The sequence below is a fragment of the Leuresthes tenuis genome, unplaced genomic scaffold (assembly GCF_036924035.1).
Source record: "Leuresthes tenuis unplaced genomic scaffold, fLeuTen1.0.hap1 SCAF_9, whole genome shotgun sequence".
NCBI lineage: Eukaryota > Metazoa > Chordata > Actinopteri > Atheriniformes > Atherinopsidae > Leuresthes > Leuresthes tenuis.
In genome coordinates this window covers 20,503,071-20,522,866 of record NW_027325363.1, presented here as the reverse complement: position 1 = coordinate 20,522,866, position 19,796 = coordinate 20,503,071, and the positions used below count along the sequence as shown (strand labels likewise).

At 39.2% G+C, this 19,796-nt stretch overlaps 2 protein-coding genes across 2 annotated transcripts in view; one reads left to right on the top strand and one right to left on the bottom strand.

The window, feature by feature from the left end:
- Nucleotides 1-16,187, top strand: part of kcnab1a (potassium voltage-gated channel subfamily A regulatory beta subunit 1a) — a 72,181-nt gene extending 55,994 nt beyond the window's left edge. The window contains exons 6-14 of the mRNA XM_072392725.1: nucleotides 312-356; nucleotides 1,587-1,630; nucleotides 1,756-1,842; nucleotides 4,130-4,215; nucleotides 9,650-9,770; nucleotides 10,105-10,199; nucleotides 11,012-11,132; nucleotides 11,374-11,462; nucleotides 12,536-16,187. Coding sequence (XP_072248826.1) covers nucleotides 312-356; nucleotides 1,587-1,630; nucleotides 1,756-1,842; nucleotides 4,130-4,215; nucleotides 9,650-9,770; nucleotides 10,105-10,199; nucleotides 11,012-11,132; nucleotides 11,374-11,462; nucleotides 12,536-12,625 — 778 coding nt within the window. The 3' untranslated portion in view covers nucleotides 12,626-16,187. The remainder of the gene's footprint in view (nucleotides 1-311; nucleotides 357-1,586; nucleotides 1,631-1,755; nucleotides 1,843-4,129; nucleotides 4,216-9,649; nucleotides 9,771-10,104; nucleotides 10,200-11,011; nucleotides 11,133-11,373; nucleotides 11,463-12,535) is intronic.
- Nucleotides 16,188-16,325: 138 nt separating this feature from the next.
- Nucleotides 16,326-18,953, bottom strand: ssr3 (signal sequence receptor, gamma). Its single transcript, XM_072392726.1, has 5 exons — nucleotides 18,730-18,953; nucleotides 17,679-17,805; nucleotides 17,305-17,403; nucleotides 16,866-16,997; nucleotides 16,326-16,616 (listed from the first exon to the last, which is right to left on the bottom strand). The coding sequence occupies exons 1-5, from the start codon at nucleotides 18,860-18,862 to the stop codon at nucleotides 16,550-16,552; spliced, it is 558 nt and encodes a 185-aa protein (XP_072248827.1). The 5' UTR covers nucleotides 18,863-18,953; the 3' UTR covers nucleotides 16,326-16,549.
- Between the last annotated feature and the right edge of the window lie 843 nt (nucleotides 18,954-19,796).

Sequence of the window (19,796 nt, the reverse complement as noted above, 5' to 3'; positions counted from 1 at the left end):
GCCACAGTAACAGTGGACATGTTCAACGGAACAAACTGAGCATTTTGCATTTAAAATGACAAACGACCCACACTTATATAGCACCTTGTAACTTTGTTTAGGTTCTACAAAACACTTGAAGTTTTTCTAATTTCCCCATTCACACAAACAACATATGCTTTGTACAGTAGTACGTCTGCACAGGGAGCTCAGTGCTGCATATGATGAGAAAAGAAAAGGTATAACAAAGAAACTGCTGCATGTTATGTTAGGGAGCAGACTGAGCCCCCCCCGTGTCACTCACTCGCATCGTGTTCCTTCTACTTTTTCAGGCGGTCCAGCTTGGTCATCACAACAAAACTTTACTGGGGGGGAAAGTAAGTAAGAATTGGAAAACTCATTTTCCATAACTGAAATGTCAAGAAACAGAAATGAATTTTACATTTAATGTTTATCCTAAAAAAGAAAAAAAATGTGTTTATTCAAATCCAGCATTGTTTACATGAAAGTTGATCAGTTTTTGTTGCAAATACCTACTACTGGTTGAACAGTGTGAAACCAGTGCAAGAAAATGAATTGCATGTCTAAATCTGTCTCATGTGAACAATACAAACAAAACAGGGACCTGCTTGCAAAGACTTGACTCCATACAAGTGGTCCTAGTGGTGGTTAAACATTATTTTGATGACAGTTTAGTAGCACAGGCACCATTTATCACCATTTATCAGAGGGACACACACATTCAAAAACTCAGCAATATGTTTAGTAGAAAACATATGGATTATTAGTCCAGAACTTGGCCGAAGTCTCTTTAAAAACAATAGAAAATAAACTTACTCTTGTATAATTTGACATGAGCAGGGGTAGGTCATGTCAACTTGTTTTATCAAACATATTTTATTATCCTCACATTTTTATTCAAAGAAATTGTAAGTTTTAGCCTCTTAATGCTGTGCATAGTTTTTCTCTTAGTGTCCGTATATCCATTGTTCTCTGTTAGCAACCTGAGAAACAACCTGTAGAAGGAGAATAAGGAAACCTGTTTTATAATGCACGCACACACACACACACACACACACACACACACACACACACACACACACACATAGGCTGTCATGCCCCACAGTAGACTCAGTCCAACTGGCTCTGGTGATAAGAAAGGAATTATTCTTTCGGTGATGAGCACATCTTCATTCTTGTGAGGAAGTTTCTGTACTCAAGTCTCTCTTGCAGCGTTTGGATGCATAATGAACAGCTGAGAGCGCACTGACCCATTTACATAAAGCAGCCTGAGATGTACATTTAAATTATGACATCAAAAGTGACTACTTTGAGTCAGCCACATGATTGACAGTAGAAATCAGTTTAGCGCCTGAATTTCTATGAAATATCGTGGAGAGACGGTTAAATGTATTTTTCCTGCCATACTGTAACTTTCTACCATAACTTTGTGTGGGAGATCCACTGTCCGCAGAAAGTTTAATGACTCTTTAATGACCTTAAACAGAGTTAATAGCTAAGAGAAGTGGAGTTGCATGGATGTGAACAAAGAACTGACATACAGCGTAGCTGATTTTTCTAGTTTCTCTGGTTTTCTTTTCTATCAGAGCAGAGACAGAGAGAGGATTGTCAAGAAAACACATAATTGAAGGTGAGGCTATAAATTTACATTTTCTATGAGGTTATTGTTAGATCTAAGCAAGTAAATGAGCCTTCTCTCCTTTGAGAGTTTGAGTTTTTGTCTGTTCAGTCTTTGCGTATTCATGTGTTTCTCAGGTCTAAAAGGTTCTCTACAAAGGATGCAGCTGGAGTATGTAGATGTAGTTTTTGCCAACCGTCCAGACAGCAACACTCCAATGGAAGGTGAGTTGGCTGATCAATATTCACCTTTTATATATCCAATATTTTCCAGCTTAGAAGCCTATGTCCTGAGGACCGTGTCTGACTTTCAGATGATGGAAGTGTAAGGAAAACACATCCGTTTACAGCTTAAGTTCATCCTGAAAATATGCACCACATAAAATATTTTACATAGTAAGTTTAAGGAAAATAATGTGATTTTTCAACTATTTTTCATTGTATTTTAGCTTAAATTTCTGATAGACACAAAGATCTTTGAGATTAGACCCAAAAACTCCATAATAAAGCAAATGTAGCCATAGTGTATTTGAGACTGAGAAGCTTCTTCGGTTTTTAATAACTAGTGTCTGACAATATTATGGAATGGATACCTACAGACATCAACCTGTATAAATATCATGCCTTTCATTATATAGTATGTTCCGAGGGTGTTTCTGTGCGTACATGAGGAGATTACAACTGGAACAGTCAGAGACTGTAATTAGACTTGATTGCTTACTTTAGCTATTACTGCTTCAAAAGTTGACTGCTGACATTGATTTATTTCCAAGTATTGAGCTTACTATTCCGACTTCCCCCCTGTAAGAGGTCAGGCGAATCAAAATTCTCACAGCAAACATGATGGTCTGCAAGCTGCAGTGTTCACAAAAAGTCGTAGCGCAGCCAGCCACAACCTCAGTGTGATCCTGTCCTTCAAATGAAGTATGGGATAGCTTTGAGGTGTGCGGCTCAACAATTTGTGATCCTCCGCTGCATCAAAAGGACTCGGCTGAGGTGATCAGGATGCCTTTGGTCGCCTTCTTTTGGAGGTTTATTGGGCCACTGGGAGGAGAGCCCAGGCAAGGCCCAAAACTCGATGGAAGAATTATATATCAAACCTGGCCCAGGAATTTCTCTGCGTTATAATTAGAAGAAAATGGACGGATGGATTTGTTCCTGTCGACGTGGCTTAGAAACGTATAAATCCCTTTTCCCTTATACAATTTGTTGTTCTAATTTAGAAGCTGAAAATGTCCTAATTTTCAAAAAAGTTTATTCTTGAATTCATCTAACTGTTAGTGCTGTTGATCTTTTTCTTTTTTTAAAGACTAGTTTTACACTCTGTTCTTTTTCGTGGCCGGAAATTGTGTCAGGTTGCATTTAAATGTGAGCACAGTATTTTGTGAAAACAGAGGGAGGAGCGCAGGGAAGAGAATAGAAAAGAAATTAGTTGTTTTCTTGTCTGTAGTATGTTATTTATCTTGGCAGGATGCTATTGAAGGCGAGTGGCTGTTAGTTATCCTTTGCCAAACTAAAAGAAAAACACAAGCCCCTTTTTGGGTCCTCTTGAGTTTGTATGTGTCTGTGCTAATCAACTTTTTAACTTTTCCTCCATCCATTCTTTTTCATTGCTGTATTACCTCAGATTGTCTTTCCTGTACTTCTTTACTTCAACTTTAGTATCCCACATAATCTGTTGTCCTGCCAAGAGTCACTTAAGAGGAGTGAAAACAAGGGTCCTGCCACAGTAAACGATAGCATTATAATTGGAGTGAGAGCTGGGCGATGATGAATAACCTTAATGACAGTCCTAATCTGAGTTTTGTTGGCTCTGAATGCTGTTGGCTTGCCAAGTCAGCAATTAGTCAGCTAACTGTGCCATTAAAAATGCAGCAGCTTGGACGTGATCAGAGGGGCTTCGGTGTATGAGCTTGTTAGTTTTGTCTGCTGACTCGTTAGAAATGGATGATGAGCCATCAGCAGGTAAGAGAATGATGTGGGTGGCCTTTTTTTCCTTATCAGTTTATTTCAAAATGAGAGCAAAATGAAGTCACTGTTTGTTCAAAGTCACTTTCTCTTTCTCTTAGAATTTGCCTTTTTTTCGTTGTATTTCCATTTTCCAGCTTTTAGACTGATGAGCCTGCAGACGAACAGAACACGAATCTCCCCCATGTTTAGTCTGTTTGTGTTTTTCTTGGTTTCAGTCATCTCTCGCTTTGTAACTTATATTAAGAATATGTAACATAAAACAGGGGCCTGTTATTATTCTCTCGAATCCCTCCTCTAACCCATACTTTTGTGTTAAAACCAAGTAAACTAGAGTAGAACTGAACCCATTACAATGATAAACCCTGTTACTTTGGGTTTATCTGTTTTATCTGTGTGATTTACTGTAACTAACAATGCCTATAAAGTCTTTTATTAAGTTGTTTTTTTATGTTTCAGTGATACTGTATGTTATGGAACAAATCAACAAATTGTCCACAGTCCAGCTGGCTGATATCATGTGGCAATGTGCACTTTTCCACAGAGATTGTTCGAGCCATGACCTATGTGATAAACCAAGGCATGGCGATGTACTGGGGGACGTCTCGGTGGACTGCTATGGAGATCATGGTAAGCAGCAACACACACTTTGAGAACATTAGAAATATTACAGAAGAGAGCAGATAGAATAATTCACAATGCTCAATCCAGTACTACATAGAAGCTCATTATTCATCAAATCAAGATTGCTGAAATTAAATGAGAAGAGTTAAAAAAAAAAATCTACCAATGAATTCACAGAAGAGCTCTGACTATAAAACAGGTAACACAAGAACCAATCAAAAGCAACTGTAATTCAATTCAATTCAATTCAATTTTATTTATATAGCGCCAGATTACAACAATTGTCATCTCAAGGCACTTAAGTAATATAGTCCAATTCAAGCCAATTGGAATTCAATTCATTGTAATCATAATCCAATTAATTCATATAGAGCTAATTCAAAAAATTAATATCCTAGCTAAGGAAACCAACAGATTGCACCGAAATGTGTCTTCAGTCCAATCTCCCGTCCTGAGTGTGCCTGTGGCAACTGTGGAAAGGAACGACTCCCTTTTAACAGGAAGAAACCTCTGGCAGAACCAGACTCAGGAAGGGTGGCCATCCGCCTCGACCAGCTGGGGTTTGAGAAGACAGAAAAGAGGGAAAAGAGGGGGGAAAAACACCATAACGCCATTCAAAGGATATCTGTTGGAACAGGGAAACATAGGTTAATAACCACAATAATGTCACATGTACATAAAATCAATTTTGAAATTAAACAGGGGGAAAAAGAGAGCAAAGTGAGGAAAGGTGTGACAGATGAGGTCCCCCAGCAGTCTAAGCCTATAGCAGCTTAACTATGGGATGTTTCAGGATTACCTGAGCCATCCCTAACTGTAAGCTTTATCGAAAAGAAAAGTTTTAAGCCTAATCTTAAAAGTGGAAAGGGTGTCTGCTTCCCGGACATTTACTGGCAGCTTATTCCACAAGAGAGGGGCCTGATAACTGAAGGCTCTACCTCCCATTCTACTTTTAGAAACTCTGGGAACAACAAGTAAACCTGCAGTTTGGGAGCGAAGTGCTCTGTTAGGAAAATATCTTACAATTAAATCTTTAAGATATGATGGAGCTCGGTCATTAAGAACTTTATATGTCAGAAGAAGAATCTTAAATTCTATTCTGAATTTAACAGGGAGCCAATGAAGAGAAGCTAAAACTAAACATGTCAAGCTAAAACATGTCAGTATGTGGTATCAAGCTGTAATATTCACAAGAGCAGGGCTCAAATGTTTGATTATACATACATTTAACAGGATGGATATAGATTAAAAATATCCAATGGTACAAATGTAATAGATATAGAGGTTTGTGAGTTTATCAAATTATTGGTACTGCATTGTGTTGTTCTACTTATGAGAACATATTGTGGTGGATACTTTACTGGAGTGGATAGGTGTATGAAGTAATGGAAAAGTCATGGTATTTGGAAATTATATTATGATATGTAAGAGGTTGATAGAATTTTATAAAAAGAGGTAAGGACTATAAGAGTTTCTTAATTCTGTGCACGTTGCACTGAGATGTGGATTAGATTAGTGTCATGGCATTTATTTCAGGTAATGAGGGAGTTCTGTTGAGGTTTATTGGACTCCCCTGCATGTTAAAACCTGACACCAAACGCTCCTGACTAAACATCAGTGTGTGATGAGTTGAGATTGATATCAGAATGAAAATGACTTATTTTTTTCATTTAAATCTAGATTTTTAAGAATCATAACAAATTTGTGTCTGAACAGCACAAAAGGAGCAAAATTAGTGACTCTAGCTACACTGAATGTTACACAGTTGGGAGCCATCCACACACCTGCAGTTCAGCTATTGTAAGCAGTTTTAAACTTAACTTTGTTGGTTAGAGGTGAGGAGTAAAATTAGTCATTTTTTCAGAAAGTTTCTGGGTAATGTTTCAAGTAACTTTGACAGACTATAGTTAAAATTTTACTGACAAGACTAACAGATGTGAGACACTTTACATGGCAGAAAACTGCTGATTTAGTGATGGCAAAAACTGACAAAAAAATCATAAATGCACTCATTATGGAATTTGAGTCTTATTCTCATGCCTTGAAGCCATGTTGATGTTAGCAGTTGTTATCTTGTTCCATTTTGGACACATTACTTTGGACAATTTATAGTAGAGTTAGCAACAACTTAACTCAGACACAAAATGTGACTGTACACCCCTTCATCTTACATCATACATACAGAGGACAAAATTATTTTGTTTAATTTATTCTATTTATTTTTTAAAGTAAATAGATTTTAAAGCTGTTTGACTAAGCAAAATGTAATTTACATGAAGACATGCTTTGAAGGGATAGTTTGGCTTTTTTGAAGTGAAGTTGTGTGAAGTATTTATGAGTACTTAGTACCTTTATTGCAGTAGGCAGCGGTCAAAGGAGTCTCTGTTTCTCCAAACAGAGATGAATTACCTTGCTGAGTCTGCCATTTGGTTTATCAGACTTGCTGGATATCTACACCCTGGGCATTGCTTCTACTTTGTCTCTGAGTTCCACATCTGCTATCAGCAGTTCTTCTTCTGGTTCAAACAGATATCCGCTTATATCCACTGATAAAGGCATATTGTTGTCTTCGCTTTCATAATCATTCATTTTCACTGTCTCGTAGATGTTTTGGGATTAGACTGGTGAAACTGTGAGTCACAGCTCATCAGCAGCAGAATACGCTGGGCAGCCGTAGTACACTCAGTGATGCAAAGTAACACGGATGTTTTTTTTTGAGTACACAACGGTCTGATGCAATAGTGATGCGTCGTAAAAAGCTCTACGATGTAGTAGTTGCTGAACTGCAATAACATTTTTTAGGTTTTAGTTGTTTTAGGGCACTTTTCTTTTGGTCCTGTTGTCAGTTGCTTTTTGCTTGGCTCCCCCATAACAATTCCTCCCTTCTTCTCCTAACAGACAACAGCAGGCAAGGTACTAACTACTCAAAAGTACTTCATAAAAGCCCACTTAAAAAGAGCCTGAACTTTCCATTTTATGCATAAATTGCACAAGTATGACATTTATGACTTGATAAAGGGCATCTGGCATAACCACCAAATGATAAAAAAATGAATAGTTAAAAAAGATTTTGTCACATGTAGTACTTATGTTAAACATTTTAAGGTTTTATGTGTTTTATTAAACTCTTATATTGTACATATGAGGATGAGGGTATTCATATTTGCCTTAAGAAAGTTTAAAACCTAGTTTAAAATCTGTCTATGTAGCAAAGGAAATAATTGCCTATGCTGAAGCTAAATGAGAGATGGATATAATAAATTATGTTTAATACTCACTTGGCACTGAAAGTGAAAGACTAAAGTAATTTAGTCCCATTTGTGAAAACACTTGCTTCCTAGGGAAGCACACTGTGGTTCCTCCTCCTGTCTAAAATAGTCTGCCTCTTGTTTCAGCTCTCACCACAGTATGAAAAATATTCACACAGCAGAGACTTATTATATAAAACACACCTACAGTGACTGTCAAGGACACAGCACATTTCTCCCACTTTTTCTAAGTACAATACAATGAATTAACATCCTCTTTGTAATAGGGGAAGGAGCAGATATCTTTGAAGAACGAAAGCCCAGATAAAGGCTGTATAAATTAGATAGCATCAATAATGAAAGGGGATGAACAGGGCCTCTAAGTGTACGTGACAAGTCAGCAGTGGAGTATACATGCACAAATGCCCGCATGGCTGCGCACACACAGGCCAAACTGAAGGGCAACTGGTAATTTGTAGGTTGAGTGACTGCAGCAAACCAGGTAAATAAAAGGGTGTTTAAATGTTTGCGTTTGTGTGTGATTTTAGATTTGATATATTCATGGGGCCTGAAAACTGGGAGTTCAGTATACTGGTAAGGTAAGGCAAGGTAAACCTCATTTATAAAGTACATTTTAAAGCCTAAATTACAAAGAGATTTTTCATCCTAAACAGGTAAGTCAGACACAAAAACACTTGGAGATAGGTGTTCATCTATGGTTTATAGCATCCCAGAGAGCTTGCTGACCTTTTAGTATATGCTGTCTTAAAGGACTGAGGGATGTTATAAGAAATCTGATTTGGGATACAAAACCGAACTTCAGTTTTAGAATAATTTAGCTGAGAAAAATGGAGACATCTCGTCGCCATACACAAGAAACAAATTCTGTCATATTTGAGACGTCTCTAGTCTTTACAGGTAGGTAAAGCTTTCACATGCATTACAGTGATGAAATACATCACTAAATGTTTGTACCAGGTGCCCTAAGAGAGCATAAACAAAGAACAAACAAGTCCAAGTATAGATCCCTGAGAAACTCCATAACTTAAGGAGGAAGAACTATCATCAAAAAAAAATTCACCACTTTAGGTGAAAAGAGACCCACTTTAGCACTACGCTAAAGCAGAGAAAACTCGGACTTGTTACCTACACACTGAAAATACAGTGAAAAAACTGTATTGTTGCTGATATGAGATCCATATGATGACGAGCAAATGTTTTTACTTTGTATTTTGCTGAGAATGACTTGCCTGATTCTTACCATACTCGTGTAAAATAGGCGCCACGACAAAACTCTAAATGCCTTGTGGCTGCAAAGCAGCTTGAGTGGCTCTCGAAGCTGGTATGAATGCTCTGCAACATGGGGGCCAAATTGAATGTCATTATATTCCATACGCACCACGCACATACAACATCCCTGGTGAGAAGGACCTAAAATGGAAATTTCACCAATAGCTAAATGCATGAGAATATCTTGTGTTGTGTTTATGACAAAAAACCTGACTGACATTAATCAAATATGCCCTTTTTTCCCTAATATTTCTTATAGTTGCTTACACATAATTTTTTTTCTCAAACCATAGATGTTAATGGCAGCTCAGAGATCGGTCAGGGATTTGTGAACAAACTTGATTTAGGTGAGGAGTGTGGCCAAAATAGAGGACCTCTAATGTTGGAAAGGGTTTTTTGAGGCACTGCTGTATGGTTAGTGCTAGACCGGGGTTAAGGTTACAGCAAACAGAAGATACACTATGCAGTACCTCTTGAAGATAGAAAAACATGGATGTGTGTGTATGCGTTTTTTGTTGATATTGAAGCACACAGAGAAGGATAGATATATAAGAGATTTAAATATGACACCTCAGAGAGTTGTGATGTGGAATATTGAGTATCCTGCTGTGAGCTGTGCATTTACATTTTTGCCTCGGCCCTTGAAGCAGATTAATTCCTTATTTCTTCCCTGAGTTTATATCATCACTGCCCATTGTTTCTAACCGCTCTATTACATACCATCATTTTTTTCTACATTCTTTAGCTTTCTCCCTGTCTTTATTTCGTCTTGCGCCGTGACAGACAACAATCTTGGATTTCAATTTAGGATACATTGACAGAGAAAAAGAAAAAGGTTTTAATACTGCATCCGATATCATGATGACCATCGATTCTCTGTCTGCCTTCTCTTCCATCACCAGGAGGCTTATTCTGTGGCGAGGCAGTTTAATCTGATCCCTCCAGTGTGTGAGCAGGCAGAGTATCACCTCTTCCAGAGAGAGAAAGTAGAGGTGCAGCTGCCTGAACTTTACCATAAAATAGGCAAGTATGCATTGTGATCAATCATTCCATTACTGACAAGTCGACTGATTAAAGATCACATTTTCCACATGTGCCCAAACTTGGAGTAAGGATTGTAACCAAACCTCTTAGTGAAACCAATACCGAATGCATAGTGTGCGTACTTAATGTTTACTTCATATATTAAGCTGTTTTTCTTATATTCATAACTTTTTTTTTTTACCTCATTGTAGCTTAATGTTAACTGTGCTGCTGCAGTAACAAATCAGTTTCTCAGATGTAGGATCAATAAAGTCTTACTTTATTTTATTTCATATTATGTCATCTTATCTTTCTTCGGTTTCCATGGTGACAGGAGTTGGAGCAATGACATGGTCACCGCTGGCGTGTGGCATCATCACAGGAAAATATGAAAATGGCATCCCTGAAACTTCAAGGGCCTCCATGAAGGTAAGCCTAAAGGTCGTCTGCTTCCTTCCCCGAATTAGGTGAATCTGAGTTACAACACTGATCCATACCTTAACCGCTTCATTCAGAGTAGTAGGGCTTGTTCAATTTGCTACTGCAAATATTAAAGTTGTAGGCTTTAAGGTTCTTTTTTTAATGAATTAAATTAAAATACATTCCATTCAGACTTTACAGCTGTTAAATGATCATTAGCTGGACAGCAATCCCCTACATGGTTCTCTCAAGAGTTTGGGCAGGCTTGTCCCGCCAGAGTCTTTAGAGCTGTCAGTGCAAGCTTAACGAGCTCCAGTATTGTAGGTTTTCCAACCTTAGCTAAGTTGATCCACAATGGTTCAATGTCAAAAAGATACCAGTTTATCAACAAAGAGTCGATTGTGTGAGCAACACATCAGAGGAAGTGAGATCAATTAAACAAGGGCCTGGTATGGTTGTGGAGGAGAAAGAGCCAACATCCTAAATCCAACTCAATGAGTATGTATGTCTGTGCTCATTATATGTGTTGAAGAAACAGATCAATACAGTTTCTTCACTGAAACAATTAGATTAAATGCCTTGAGGACTTAGGACTTAGGCTAAATCTCTCTTCAGTCAATATTTCTTAATCATACAACAGACTTCGAGTGCCAACAGATTATCGCATCATACAGCCCCCATCTCGTGATCCTGCTCCTTAACTCTTCCCTCACTTCTTTTTCCGCAGTCTTTTGCATCCTCATCTCATGTATCTTGCTAATATTTTCCAACCCTCCTGTAGATCACTCATTCAGTTTGTTTCCTCTCTTCTCTCCCACCAGTCCTATCAGTGGTTGAAGGAGAAAATAGTAAGTGAAGATGGGCGGAAGCAGCAAGCCAAGCTCAAAGAGCTCAACCACATCGCAGAGAAGCTGGGTTGCACCCTGCCTCAACTAGCTGTGGGTAAGACATCTCTGTCCTGTCACAAAAATTATTATGGATGCATCTTAAGATGAGAGCAGAGTCTTTTAATATAAGACACGAGGAGTCAGTAAAATAGCAGGTTCACACAACTGATATAGGTAAGTCCAGGTTGAGGACATAGAAAGATCAGCTGTCTTTGTGATCTGTTTCAAGACCATCATAATCAGTACTGTGCCATCATGTGGACACTGTCTTCATTTCAACTTCCTGTTGCTCTCAGCATGGTGTCTGAGAAATGAAGGTGTGAGCTCAGTCCTTCTGGGAACATCCAACCCTGAACAGCTCACTGAAAACCTTGGAGCCATACAGGTAGGAACATGTAGAAAAACACACACTCACCCTGCTGTTTTGATCTGAATTTCCCTCATTTGCATCCTCCACTAGCCTCCACTTATGTGGATCATGCGTGTGTATTAAATGTATGACCATGTTGAATTAAGAGTGATTAAAATCATGATTTGTTTACCCATAATGTTATAAGGATGAGGAAGAAGCCATCATTCGTTTACAGGAACCCTGCATACCAACCTTAATGACCTTCTTTACAGAAACACACAATGTTGGGCTGACCTGTTAAATCATGCCCCAGTTACAGCATAACCAAACAAGTTTAATATGTGTGAAATAAAAATATTTTTATTGGTTAAATCTTTCAGTGTGGGAGGGGGGTCTGCAGGGTATCGAAAATTGTCACAACAGATTGTTAATTAACAGATTTCACACCCGACCACTGCAAAGCTGTTCTGGGGATTTGTCACATTTAAACTCACAGAAAGTGCTTCCACTCAGTTGAAAAAGGCAGTTTACAGAGTGTGGGAATGAAAGCAAATGTAGTGGATAAGGATCAGTAATCCAGTATTGTGCTGCAAAGTTATAAAGACCTGTACCATATGCCTCTTTCGTAAGTCCAATTCATTTTCTCCCAGTATTGTCCCTTTCAGTCAGATTTGAACCTTTTGACCAATTTTTTAGCCAGTCAAGACAAAAGGTAACCTGCTAACCACAGCACTAGACACAGGTAAAACAGAGCAGTCATTGCAAGGTGGCAACCTCTTACAGCCGGTTCTCACTCACAACTCATCACATACTGATGCTTGGCCAGGGGCCCACTGCATCTGTCTTAAGAGGGTATTCTTTGCCTTTAAAGCCAATGTGCTGGGTATCCAGACATAGTATCATGACAGTCATGGGAATTAGCGCAGTGGAAACTTGGAAAGCGATGGTAATGGGGAACCACTTGGATTGAAAATTGATACAAATGGATCTTGAGCAAACGTCAGTATTTGACAAGTTGGTAATGAGAATGTATTGCTCTGTAAATACCATATTTTCTGTTCCATCTCTGCTTTCAGACATATTCAATGATTATTTGTCTCATCCAGGTCCTTCCTAAGATGACCTCCCATGTGGTGTCTGACATAGACCACATTCTGGGTAACAGACCATACAGTAAGAAGGACTACCGCTCTTAGACGAGGCTGGTACCTTCCTACTTCATCATACTGCTGCCCTGGACCTTCTTTTCAGTGTTCATGTCCATGGTTCTCTCCTCGGGCCTCACTTAGGTCCATTCCTCCTCATCCTGGAACAAAAATGGCCTCGCTAAGTCCAGCATTACATATTCCGAGCGGGTCTGTTTGAGCCTTCTTCTGCTTCAGTCAGCTCTGCCAGGTTCATCTCAGGTGCAGTCCAGCTCAGCCAAGAAAAGCTTAAACGTTTGCAGCCTCAAGACTCAACTTATTGGATAAAAATCTTCTGCCCCCAAGAGGAGGTGTTACACAATGGCCCACAGATATAACTATGCAGAGCTTAGAGTAGTCTATCTTACAACTCAGATTCAGTGACATGCTGACATCATTGAGGCATTTTGATATTCATTTAAAGTGCCTTGCTCAAAAGCACCTTGAATATTCATCTATCAGCCCATTTCTCAGCCGCTGGAGTCTACCTATTTAAAGTCCGGCCCTAAACTCACAAATAATTCAATTTGAGAGCAAAAGTCAGATTTGCAGGATATTTTATTTATGAAACTCACTGCACCATAGCTGAATGCATCAGTGCACCCACCTTAGATTTAGGGATTAGCTGGACCTCAGATGAGTGGGCATGTACGGGCTTCAGCTGCATGCTGAAGCAAATCACTTAGTCAGTGCTTTCATTATATGCGATGCAGTGCAGGCAACAAAATGACCACAAATACTTCAAACTATTACCTCCTGTGTTAAAGGTGCATACTTAATTCATGGGGTAAAATTTCTTCCCATGAAATGCGGTCTTTTAAAACAGAGTTTTATGAATATGAATGAGACTATTAGCTTGTATTAGCTTTCAGATACTTACAAAATGTATCCGCTCCCATATTTAGTACTGTATAGTGAAAAATAGTATTCAGTAGATATCATATCCTGAGCATATCAACCAACAGTTGCATGTCTCCCTGCTATAGTGTGCCTCTTTCTTCTCTTTGACAACATGCACGGGATAGTAGGACATAGAGTACCTGCAGGAATGGGACACTGCTCGGAGGGCTTGAGAATGAAGCATGTCGCCCTCTTGTGGTCATTTTTTTGAGGAACCGCTTATCTGCTCCACAACATGGAGGAGTGAAATACTGCCTTGCAAAAACAAGAAAAGAAACAAGTGGACTACTGTGTTTGCATTCATGATGAAAACCCTGCCCCTCGGCTTGTGAACTGAAACTGTGCGGCTCATTGCTTCAAAGAACCCTGAAGATATGGACTGAAGCATAATCTATGGGGAAATGAATGACCGTCCTGGTTGTGGCTATAAAACTGCAAAACCTGCTTGTTAATGGCACAATGTGGCATACAGACAAGGCATTTTTGGATGTGGCAAAGATTATAATATTTATTCTGGAGTAATCATTGAATATAAAATTAGTTTTGAAATATTGTTCTCTTTAAAGATGTTACATGTATACAAAACATCACGGCATACCTTGTAACATAAGCAAAACTATCAAGAAGTCTCTCTTGAAGACTTACACTGTACTGTATGGAAATGATATAAATATAATGTAAATAGAGTTATTTTATTGTTCCATGCCTGTATCACTGTATTCGTTGCAGCATTTGTGTCTTCATCCCTTCCCCCTCACTCAGCCTGACTTCACAACCTCGAAGTTTTTGTTTCTGTATCCTGAAAGATGTTTAGAATGTTTAGATTTAGTTTGTTTTATTGTTTCTGCATTGTGGAATTAATTTTGAATTTTGCATTAATCTTTAGAATTATTGGGGGGGGGGGGGGGGGGGTTAGTAACTCAGTGACCTCACTTTTCTGTGACTTAGTGACCAGACTCCACAGGAGTTCCTGGTTGTCGCTTTCATGCACTGATTTTGTTCTGTTTCATCTGGAAATCAAGCCATCGTGGAGATCAGCAGAGACGTTGGCCAGGTTCTAGCTGAATCGCTTGTCTTGTCCTTGGCGCACATTTGTTGACTTGCAGCATAAACACCCTCAAAATATCAGCAGATGACGACAACCTCCGCTTTTCCCAAATGGCTGCACATATTGAGAGAGAGGAATCATATTCTGCCTTTGGCTCATGATTTGCTTTTAGAAGACAGCAAAAATCAGACCCTCCTTTTCTCCGTGTGAAAATAGTAACTGGAAAAGGGACCGTTTTCTCCCTACTATCAGTTCCTTTCAATGCAACTCCTGGTGGCAAAAGCATGTGATGTGTACGAACATGTACTTTAAGTCTGCGTGCAAGTCAACATGTTGCCTGTCAGTTTGAGTCAGTAGCCAGCTGGCAGAGTGCCTTGTCTTGAATCCTGCTATAGATTAACATTCAGGGATGTCTTTCATTACAGGTTGGTAAACGGTGTTTGGGTGCTATAGAATAGTACCAACAGAATAATGTAAGAAAAAAAGGAACATTTACACAGGTAACAGATACATCAATAGATTGCTGAATCAATTGTCTTTTATGTCAGTTTATCAAAAGACTGAAAGCACAGAGCAGTGGAATAACCACAGCGCAGTTTCTGAAGAGGAAGCCTCCTCAAAGTAAAGGTTATATTGGTCAGTCTTGGCCCTTATTTCATAGTCAGACTGCGGCATTTTTATTGCCAATGTTATCAAGTTCATTATCATAACAAATATTTTCACTTGAATATCCTCCTCGACCCCTTGCACTCTTCCCCCTCCTATCCAGCCCCACCGAACATGCGGTCACAGTTTGTCGTATAGTTTCTTTGAGACTGCATGGAACATAGCGGTCAACTGGCTCAAGGGAAAACTACAGTAAAAAGGCACATATTTGGACATTTTCCACTGCACTTTTTAGCCTAATTAATTTCCCCTCCATCTTAAGCTTTCAAGAACTGCGACTGAGAGTTTTTCAGTAAAAACTGCTACAGACAAAGCTGAGGATTTTTTAAGCCTTATTTATGAGTGGGGCTGCTTGAGTTTATTTATTTTTTCTCTCTAATAGGCCTAAATCTGATTCTTTGATGCGTTTTCTTTTAACCGTTTGCAGCACAAAGCGTTAGCTTTGACGTGAATCATCAGCTTTACATTTCGCAACAAACTGTGATTCAAGACAGACAAGCAACACAACATTAGAATAGATTCTGTGAAATATGCGTTTCTTACTATGGCCTCATACAGTAAACGCTGCAAACTAACTTGTCTGTTCTCTGACAAAACAGCGACTTCATTCTCCCTTAAACTTGTCCACAGCTTTACGAGCTGGGAATCAAACAAAAAGACTAAATTGAAACAAAGAAACAAGCTATTCATTTGATTTTTCTGTTCGTATTGATTCAGTTTAGATATAAAGAATGTGAAAACCCTGCATCTATTCAGATGTAATGTTATCTGTACAACAGATCAATGTTGTTTCGTACAACATGTTGATGTGTGGATGGAAAAGCCTCGACTGACACTCTTGACACTTGTTTTGTTTTTTGTGTGTGACATTTAAATCATCAGTGTACCGTCTCCTCTGAAGAGTCATTTATCTGTAAATATTCTATATGAAAGCGCAATTATAATTAAATGCATTGTCATCTGAAATGTTTCAGTGCAGTTCAACAAAATGATGAATGAATGATATACATCAGACAGGTTCCTTTACTCACAGACTTTACCAACTTAAAGGGGTCAAAAACTCACTGAACTGTGCACACACACACACACACACACAGAAAGTTTTCCTGTTTGCTTTATTTGTTACAAAAAGACGGACCTGGAAAAACATCCTCCAGACATTTGATCATGAATTTCATGAAACTGAAATGTGATATTCCAATCCCCTGACAAACCCAATTTCTAACCCAAGTCAAAAACAATAAACTGTGTACTTTTTAACCTCCCCTCCAACCCAGTCCAACCCCCATCGCTCCATGCCCCTGCATCTACTTCTTCCTCTTTTACTTGGAGCCTGTGGATAGCAGAGCGATGAGCCCTGAGGAGGCACTGATGGACAGGATGTAGTTGCTGGGAAAGGGTGGGTTAAGGAAAAAACTAAAACAGTGCTGGGTCACAAATCATCCACAACATCAAAGTTGTAAAGTATGAGACCCGAAAACAGGTAATTAAAAATGATTTAACAGATTTGATGATTATGACCACTGGCAGTCCACTCCTCACACATAGAAAGCAGACCTGTGTGAGTTTCATCTTTAAGCTAAATTAAACACTTGCTTTCATCAGGCTCAGGTTACACAAATACGACTGAAAGGATACACAGTGGGGTTGAAGTTCTTGAGCAAGAAGAAGGAGGCGACGATGACGAGAACCAGGAAGAGAGTGTTGTTGTAGAAGATGGAGAAGGTGGTGGCCTCGTAGTCAGCAACCTCGTTTTTCTTCCACAGGATCCTGGTCATAAAGGGAGAAGAAATCTCTCTCATCACCATCAATATACACAGCCAAACCTCGTGTGTACGTTAACGCTTGGACAGAATATAGTCTGAATTATGTACCATTTAAAAAAAAACATGAACATAACAATAACACTCTTTATGGATTCTGAACTTTCTTCAAGACATGGCCAAACTGTGACACAAAGCTCCAACGTGCAACACAGTTAGTTTGCTGGAAGTTTGCTGAAGCTAACCTCAAAACAACGAGGCACCACAACACAAAGAACAGACGCGGGCCGTTTGCAACATGACCACCATCTCACCTCTCGTCTTTCTCCTTGCGGGACATCTTGCGGTTGTCTGCCTCAGACAACTTCCTGGTTACCTCCTTGGAAACAGCATCCTCACGTTTCTGGGCAACTCTGGAGGACGGGGAGAGAAAGTTAGCAGGCATTAAGAGAGCGTAAAGTCAAAACGGAGTATTTTGATCACACAGCAGCTCTGTAAACAAATATGTACTGACAATAACTTTAGGAAAATGTTGCTTATTTGGCCAGCTTCAGCTGGAGTGTGATGCACACCAGATGACTCCTCAATAACTGCTGTACTGCTTGTTAGTAAAGCCGATTCAATAAAAATCTCAATAACATGAATGCACTCCAGTTCAGCACAGGGAATGCTGCTTTATTGCCCTTACTTGTGTTTGAGGACAAACTTGACGTTCTTATAAGCAAACGCGACCAGGTAGGTGCTGACCAGAGTCATGACGGCATACAGAACTGCAGACTGGACAAGGTCCATGTGCCAGATCCTCCAAAACAGCCCTAGAAAGACACAAACACACAGTTTTACTCCACTCATATATAGAAACTCTTTTCAAATGGAACACCCAACCTGCACTAACTTGGCACTCTCGTACCTGTTCTTGTACTCTGTCATTTAATGTAGATTTTACAACGTAAGCCATGGTTTCCTACTGTACAAAAGCTTGAATCTCTACATTTATGAGCCATTTTGGACAAAAGCAACTGCTAAATGACTAAATGTGAATAAGAAAACACAGAGCAGAGTCAGAACTGATTGCAGTACAATTATATAGAGAAAATAATAGAAGAGAAAATACAGATTGCTTGTTATATGCACTTCCATATTTGTGTTTAACACAGTGAAAATCTCAGTTTCTAACCAAAAAGAATCAGTCACTGAAATATTCCTCTGTAATTAAATACTTATCTATGTAAACAAGAGAATTGTTGTCAAAGCTAATGGCTTCTTTTGGAACACGTATGAAGCGTTTATGTGGTTTCAGAGAGTTTTGGAGGGGATTGTTTGGTCAGTGCAGACTGCATGGAGTGTCCATAAAGCTGCTTGAGTAATGACTGATTCTAGTTGGCAAATGAAAAAGAACTGGAAATATCTCAGACTGGGCCAAAGTTGGACAGTACTTTCTGTATGACATTTTATGGGGTTCTAAGAGTCCTGACTTGCTGGCTTATTACCGTTGTCCTAAGGTAACCACACTCCACATCAAACGTAGCTAAATGTACTACGAGCTAACTTCAGATCATTTACAATCACCATTTTCGACATTAGTACTTTACAACACATTATCCTGTCTTTAAAACATCACGAGGCATTTCTTTTCAGTGTAGCTGTGCTGAAAGGCACATCTTTGGGGTTAGTTTTCTCACTTTTCCTCCTGCAGTGAGTCAGTGTTAGCTGAGCCAGTTAGCGTCTGTGGTACTCACAGATGGGGATGGCAGAAACGATGAGTGCATTTCCGTAAAACAAAGCTGTAGACTTTGCCGACAGATTTCTGCTGAAGTCCTGGAGGAGAAGGTCCTCTTCTGACTGCTGCTTGCTGCTACCTTTGGGCGCCATGTCTGTGAAAAGACCGGTCTGTGTGCTGCTCAGCTCTGGGCACAAGAGGACTGACACGTCGGTGAATGAGAAGGAAAGGGACGCGTCAGCATAAACCCGGAAGTACTCAAGCGTCCTCCAGCGGTGTTTAGACGATGAACGAGGTTTTCTCGCTTACTGCTGCCCCCTGCAGACAGACATAGAAACTGCATATACGTATAAGTGCCGTCATGGCTGCTTTTCTGATGTTTCTGCAATTCACCTCTTGATTGTGGACTGTTAAAATGTATCTAATTTTTTATTGTAATGAGCCATCTTAAAAAAGGAATAAATATGAGACAAAAACAACCACCTCACTTGTTCATTTCGTGTTTTTACATTTATTGAATTTTACACCTAAGTCCCCCGAATCCTAAAGCATAACTTATTTAAATGATTAAGACCACATTCTAAGATTTCCATATAATTATATTGCATTTGATACTGTTACGAATTACAAATAAAAATATCAGCAGTGGGAATAAAAAGCTGTTTACCTTAATATGTGCTCATATTTGAGAGTTTTTTATTTTTTTGTTTTACATGCATACTTTTTGCTTATAATAATATCATACACTCAAGCTGGAAAGACTCCACAGGATTATACAAAACCTGATTAGTTATCCCAGCATGACTCGAGAATATTCCTGTGATGTCAGGGAGATTAGGCTTTATCAGTTTTCAAGTACCCTGTGCATGTTCATAGGGCCTCAGGTCAGGTCACTGTGGAAGAAGTCAGTTAGCAGGACTCACTGGCCCTCTTTGATCCTCGTGAAATTCCTGTGAAACCTTAAGGTGAGTTTGAGCTCATTACCATGCTGCGGTGTGAGGGTGGAACATGTCTCTCTCTGACTTCTACTTCCTAACAGTCGAGTCTATGTGGTGCAGGTGTCCAACTCTAAGGTAGGAGAAACAA

Bases quoted from the DNA above. Each gene is read 5' to 3' on its own strand.
- ssr3 (XM_072392726.1), bottom strand. From the start codon at position 18,862: ATGGCGCCCAAAGGTAGCAGCAAGCAGCAGTCAGAAGAGGACCTTCTC. The intron at 17,404-17,678 runs GTAAGGGCAATA...CCCGTCCTCCAG, and splicing joins AAGTTTGTCCTCAAACACAA to AGTTGCCCAGAAACGTGAGG. The intron at 16,617-16,865 runs GTATCCTTTCAG...ACCCTTTCCCAG, and splicing joins AAGAACTTCAACCCCACTGT to CAACTACATCCTGTCCATCA.